Source organism: Sinocyclocheilus anshuiensis, unplaced genomic scaffold, assembly GCF_001515605.1.
Source record: "Sinocyclocheilus anshuiensis isolate Anshui unplaced genomic scaffold, SAMN03320099.WGS_v1.1 scaffold13, whole genome shotgun sequence".
In the NCBI taxonomy this organism is placed as follows: Eukaryota; Metazoa; Chordata; class Actinopteri; order Cypriniformes; family Cyprinidae; genus Sinocyclocheilus; species Sinocyclocheilus anshuiensis.
The window spans coordinates 107,064-113,433 of record NW_015538026.1 but is presented as its reverse complement, the minus strand read 5'-3'; the positions used below and the strand labels follow the sequence as shown (position 1 = coordinate 113,433).

The 6,370-nt window shown below is 36.7% G+C and overlaps 1 protein-coding gene across 1 annotated transcript in view; it reads left to right on the top strand.

Moving 5' to 3' along the window:
• Nucleotides 1-6,370, top strand: part of LOC107680239 (nucleolar protein 4-like) — a 40,989-nt gene that overhangs the window by 20,627 nt on the left and 13,992 nt on the right. The window contains exons 3-4 of the mRNA XM_016476046.1: nt 377-488; nt 3,828-3,937. Of these exons, the coding sequence (XP_016331532.1) occupies nt 377-488; nt 3,828-3,937 (222 nt within the window). The remainder of the gene's footprint in view (nt 1-376; nt 489-3,827; nt 3,938-6,370) is intronic.

The window sequence follows — 6,370 nt, the reverse complement described above, 5'->3', positions numbered from 1 at the left end:
GGTGGGCGTGAAGGGGGGGGGGGGGGGGGCCAGCCATTCCTACTGCTCCATCACCCTATCTGTGTGAAGGTTGCACACAGAAAGCCTGCAGCAGAAGAAAGCAAGAGCAAAAGAGAGAGGAGCGAGAAGAGACCGAGACAGAAACAGACCAGAAAAGCCTGGAAAAGAGAGGGAAGGAAAAAGAAAAGGGAGGTGTTGCAAAGGAGACTTCATGTTGCAGGCACACTTATTATGCATTTAAATGTATCCTCATTAGGCAGCTCAGAACACAATAAACTATTTTTGTCATTATGCTCCCTCGTTTCTGCTTCTCTGTTTGTTTAATCTCCCCCACAATGTTTGCTGACTCCTTTCCACTCTCTCTCTTGGTTGTCAGATTGCAGAGACCTACGCATTTCTTCCACGTGAGGCGGTGACCCGTTTCTTGATGAGTTGTGGAGAATGCCAGAAAAGGATGCACATCAACCCCAGCACGGCAGAGTTCAAAGGTCAGACGCCATCCTTGCACTTTCATGCCTAAATTTACCATTTTTAATGGTTTTGAATGGTACACATGAATAAGTACCTCTGATTAAATTGCCTGTTTTTGTTCATTTTATCCTTAATTAAAGTTTTGGGAGTGCATCGCCCTTTAGCGGTAATTAGGAAGACAAGATTTCCAAAATCTTCATTAAAGTCGCACTCTTTTTGATGAGCCACAGAGGCAAGACTAAAATTCTGCACTTCTAAAGGCCCCTCGTAATTAATGCATGAATAATCCGCCCCACACGCTTCCCACAGTAAACATCAGATTAAAAATAAATGAATGAAAAATAATGCTAAAGGAAAAATGCACACAATCCTTCAAGTCATGACATAGCAGACGCTGATGTGATGACCTTCAAATATGCCTTCTGTCTGGATATTTGCATCAATATTTAATTCAGAGACAGTAGTGCTCTTACAATCGAAACAGCTTTATTATTATCATAGTGTTTTATGACTTATTAAATCAGCAGCACAGCAATAAGCACCTTTACTTGAACATGAATAAGAAGGAATTTGTAGAGATTGGGTCATTTTTCTACAGCTGAGATATTATGCTCTATATGCTGTAAGTCAGTTATCTGCGCAGTCTGCCATTAGTCACAGGCTGATGTGATTAATTCACACTGCCACAGATGAGCTTGATTTCGATAAAGCTGAAATAGTCTCAAAATTAAAAGAAAGAAAGAAAAATTTATATATATATATATATATATATATATACATATGATTCACAAATATGTAAGCTAATTCACATTCACAAAAAAGTTTTTATATTTGCAAACAGCAATTTACTATTTTAATTTAATAACCTAATTCATATTTACAAAACATCATTTGCAAATGCAAAACCAAATTTGTGCCTTTGGAGAGAATGAATGTTAAACAAATTTTGAATAGTGAATTAGCTGATCAGCTCCTGCCTGCAGGGGTTTTTAAAGAATTGTGTCATCCCTGCTCTCCAAAGCAGTTTATATAATAGAAATTTGCTTTTGAACTGTTCGCATTATATAGCAGCTGGGAACCCTGTAGAGTCAGAAAATCTGTGTCCAAACAAAAGCCTGCCTGCATTTATTATGTTTGATTTTAACAAAGACCCAAGGGGGTTTCGGCAGGGTCTTTGGGAGCCTTGTCTCAAGAGCGCCTTCTAGAGGACCGAACTGAGTCATGCACACTATTGAATAGGATTGAGTGAAACTATAGAGTGGGGGAACTATGTCACTTTGCAGGCGGATCGGCTGTTAGCATCGCACTGGTTCCCTCGACAAAAACCAATAGGATTTTTCCATAGGCTTTCGGATTATCGCAAAAATTAAGCTCTGTGTTCAATCATAGTTCAAGAAACTTACACGTTTTGTCCATCAAGATAGTCTTCACAAAATAATATAACTTTTATGAATTTTGATGCCTAAATAAAAGTGCCAGAACTTAAAAGCTAAACTTAGGCTACAAACGAACTACAGCACCACGGTCGCTCGCCTTCAGCGTCACCACCACCTGCTCCCGACAATTTTATCAAACTTATTTTTAACACGTTCAGCGAAAAGGATTTAGTCTGTATTTGAATTTTAACCCACGCTACATGAACATTTTCCTATAAACTGGAATAAATACAAAACTAGAGCCAAACTAAAACTGAAATGAGACATTAGTATTAAATAGTATAGTGAATAAATGAAATAATCATAACTATAAGACATATGAAAGCACGTATTTCTGTACATTTCGAAATAAGGTGCATTAAAAGTGAATAAATCTTTGATTAATATGAATATTTTAATTAAAAACGTGTCTCCACATACTATTCAATAAAATTCTAGTGCATTTAATCTATTAAATAACAACAGAGTGAGCGAGTTTTTCGATATGGTAAGATTAAACTTATTTTAGTGAATAAAGTACCACATTTCAGCTATCGTTTTGTTAGGATGGGTACACAAAATGTTATTTTATCCTTGCTTCTAGAAAATCCTCAATCTATATGCTTCGTAACAGCTTCTTGTGGCTGTAAACATTTCATTTTAACGTGGCTTTAAGCACTATGCATCGTTAAAGTTTCACTTTCACCGTGACTAAGCCGGTAAATGTGGTGTTTACATGGAATAATCATATTAGTTTACCTTATGGTGCGAACCCAGAGTCTCCGCATCAGTAGGAAAGTGATAAAACGAGCATCTTCAATCCGAAGACTTATGTTGCATTTCGGGGCAAAGCAAAAAAACATTGTCGAACAACAATATAAAATGTGGGAAACTATTAATTGGTTATTCTACATTTAATTGTACTATAAATTATACACTATGATTGGAAAATACAGTAAATTGATAAACTGTTCGGCTTAATGTCTCCGACGACGCCTGTAGTCCCATTTAGCAACTTGTTAGCAACCGTCTTTTTAAAGAAACGAGGGGGGTGTAACTGTTGTGTTTTATGTCGTAGAATAAAACGTGAAAGTATCTTGAGCTTGTGTGAACCACGGACCTTATTTTAGGGGATTTAACCAAACTCCCAATCAAAAAACCCGTTGACTCTGGGACAATGGAACCGCAAGTGCTAAAATGCTAACTCGCTTCCGGGTTTTTGCCTACAAAGTGACATCATAGTTCCCCCACTCTATAGGCCTTCAAATTAAACAATTACTTGTAGGACATGTACGAAATGTGTCTTATGAATTAGATACAAATCTTCATAAGTAATAAGCTTCATAAGTAATAAGCTACCTTTCAAGTTTGGGGTTAGGAATTTTGTTGTTGTTGTTGTTTTGAAAGAAATGAATACTTCTCTCCAGCTAGAATGCATGAAATTGATCAGAAGGGACAGTAAATAAAAGATTTCTATTCAAAATAAATGCTATTCTTTTGAACTTTCTATTCATTAAAGAATTCTGAAAAAATGTTTATCGGTTTCCACAAAAATATGAAGCACCACAACTGTTTTCAACATTTATAATAAGAAGTAATGTCTCTTTAGCAATAAATCAACATATTAGAATGATTTATGAAGTATAATGTGACACTGAAGACTTTTGAGAAATGGCTGCTGTAAATGCAGCTTTGCATCACAGGAATAAATTAAATTTTAAAACATATTAAAACAGAAAACGGATAATATAAATTGTAATACTATTTTATAATATTTCTGTTTTTACATGCATTTTTGATCAAATAAATTAAGCCTTGGTGATCATAAGTATTTCAAGCATACGTCTTTCAAAAACATAAAAAAATCTTACAGGCCTCAAACTTTTGAACAGTCAATCAATCAATAAATGTGAACTTTCATTTGTTGTTTTTCACCCACAGAGAATGACCGGCCCACCTCTCTGGTCCCAGACCTCATCGATTACAACATGCCTCTCACTGCCACCTATCTAAAACAGATGAAACTACAGTGCATGAACACCAATGAGCAGGTAGGTAGAGCAAGAGAGTGAGAAATACAAGAGCATGGAGTGAGAAAGAGATGCTTTGTTTTACAATACTATGAAAAATGTCTGTTTAGTTTTGTAAGCACATACAGTGGGTACGGAAAGTATTCACTTAGGACCATGTGATATTTCAGTTTTTCTTTTTTAATAAATCTGCAAAAATGTCAACAATTCTGTGTTTTTCTGTCAATATGGGGTGCTGTGTGTACATTAATGAGGAAAAAAAATTAACTTAAATGATTTTAGCAAATGGCTGCAATATAACAAAGAGTGAAAAATTTAAGGGGGTCTGAATACTTTCCGTACCCACTGTATATTGAAGTTAAAATCATTTTGTATTGAAGTGAGTCTTGTGACTGTTTCCAGTCTTGTGTGTTTGCTGACAGCTGCTAAACCTGACTTCTAGAGACAATATATGATGCTAAATATGCCTCAGTATCTGGGCAAAGAATTTAATGTAAAAGTCACCTAGCTCAAAGAAACTGCGACAAGGCTTTATGGTGTGGTTGTCAAGGTACACTCTTATAGACATGGTTGCCTCAGCAACAGTATATGTAATGCCTGGAATAGCAAGAGCTGGATGTGTCTGTGGGTCACTGTGCTATATAAATGGGGTGATGGTAAATACACAACTTCCATCCTTATGAAAGACAGTTCCTTATAGCACTGAAATAAAACAGTACATAGATGTAATTGTAAAGTAAAGAGCATGTATGTAGAATATTCACATTGTAGAATATGTTCATAAAGGAAAGCTAAAGATACACCAGAGCACATCACTGGGTCAAATGCATTTACAGCTCCCTGAAAAGCTATCAAGATTCTTCTTTTCCAGGATCACTTGAACTCCTTTCTGCATCTCATAACACAACATAGTATAAATTACATTGTAGTTAAGAAAGCTTGATAAGATTGGATGCAAAGGGTGAAATGTACAAAGTTTATTTTATTTTATATATTTTATTTTTTTTTTATTTGTAACATTAAGAAATATTTAACATGCTGTTTGGCATTTAAATGGGTTTGAATAGGCAGTTCTTATTTATTTCTTTATGAACCAAGCCTGAACCACAACCCAATTCTAGATAACTGCAGTAAACACTCCTAAACCAGTAGGAATATAGGTGGGTAGGTATATACTAGTAGGTATCCTACAGGTTTTTGGGTAGGGGGCGCCGTTGTACCACTCTCTATGAAATAAAAATAATCTGTACCATTTTTTGCATGGAGTTGGATGATTTTCCAGAGCAGGAAAAGACAAGACATTTCTGGGAGGTTAGCTGAACAACATGTGACTTTATCTAGAATTGTTGTATTTGTTGAAAGCTATCTGTCCTCCGTGTTCAAAATATGACACAATTTGATGTACAATATGTAAATAAGTATGCAAAAATTTGATGTAGAAACCGACAGCACTATTATTTCTCTGCATGTCACGTGGCAAACAATCAGATTGCACAGGTTGAAGATTGTTTAGAGTGTTTTTTCTATTTTATTGCTTCTTTCTAAATGTAATTTACCCAACTATATGATGTGTTCTGGGATCAACATTCCTATCAACCAATAATTTCAGGGCTAAAATTAGGATTAGGGCTGCAGCAGGGGCTCAGACAACATTCTTATCAACAAATCATTTCTCCCAGATTATAAGGCAGGTTATGGTTAGAGTAGTCTTACCTTCTGACAGCACACCAACTGTTGTTCAGTGACTGTCTGATGCATATTGCACTTTCTCCATCTGGCATGCTCAGTTTTAATTGCCTGGATTTACGCAACTTCTGGAGTGGGGGCACACAGGATTTTTTGTTAGTCCGCCAGGAAACAAAGGTGCTGTGCTGATACAATGAATGCTGTTGAGGATAAAATAATCACTGGATTTGTCAAAGTTTGCAAGGTTAGTGACAAAATCTTTAAAGGGGTCATATGATGCGATTTCAATTTTTCCTTTCTCTTTGGCGTGTTACAAGCACTTGGTGCATAAAGAAGATCTGTAAAGTTGCAAAGACTAAAGTCTCAAATCCAAAGAGATATTCTTTATAAAAGTTAAGAGTCAACCACGCCTACCTAAAACGGCTCGTTCTAACACGCCCCCACATGTCTACGTCACGATGTGGGAAGATTTGCATAATGCCGCCCAAATGTTCATGCAAAGAAAGAAGGCGTAACTTTTATTCTCGCTGTAGTATTGTTGTTGCCGCGGCCACCATGTCATGAAGACGCTGTTTCGTTGTGAAAGCAAAACTACTTTGTTTGGTCTTCCAAAAGAGGAAGATATCTGCTTCGTCATGCCTAGAGCTAATCCGTGCTGGTCACTGAGGAAATACATCAACTTCGCGCTGTGGATCACCGGATTGACTTTCACTGTGGACGAAGCGGAGTCCAGCACGGGGTCATCACATGTGGTTGCCGCAAGCCCAC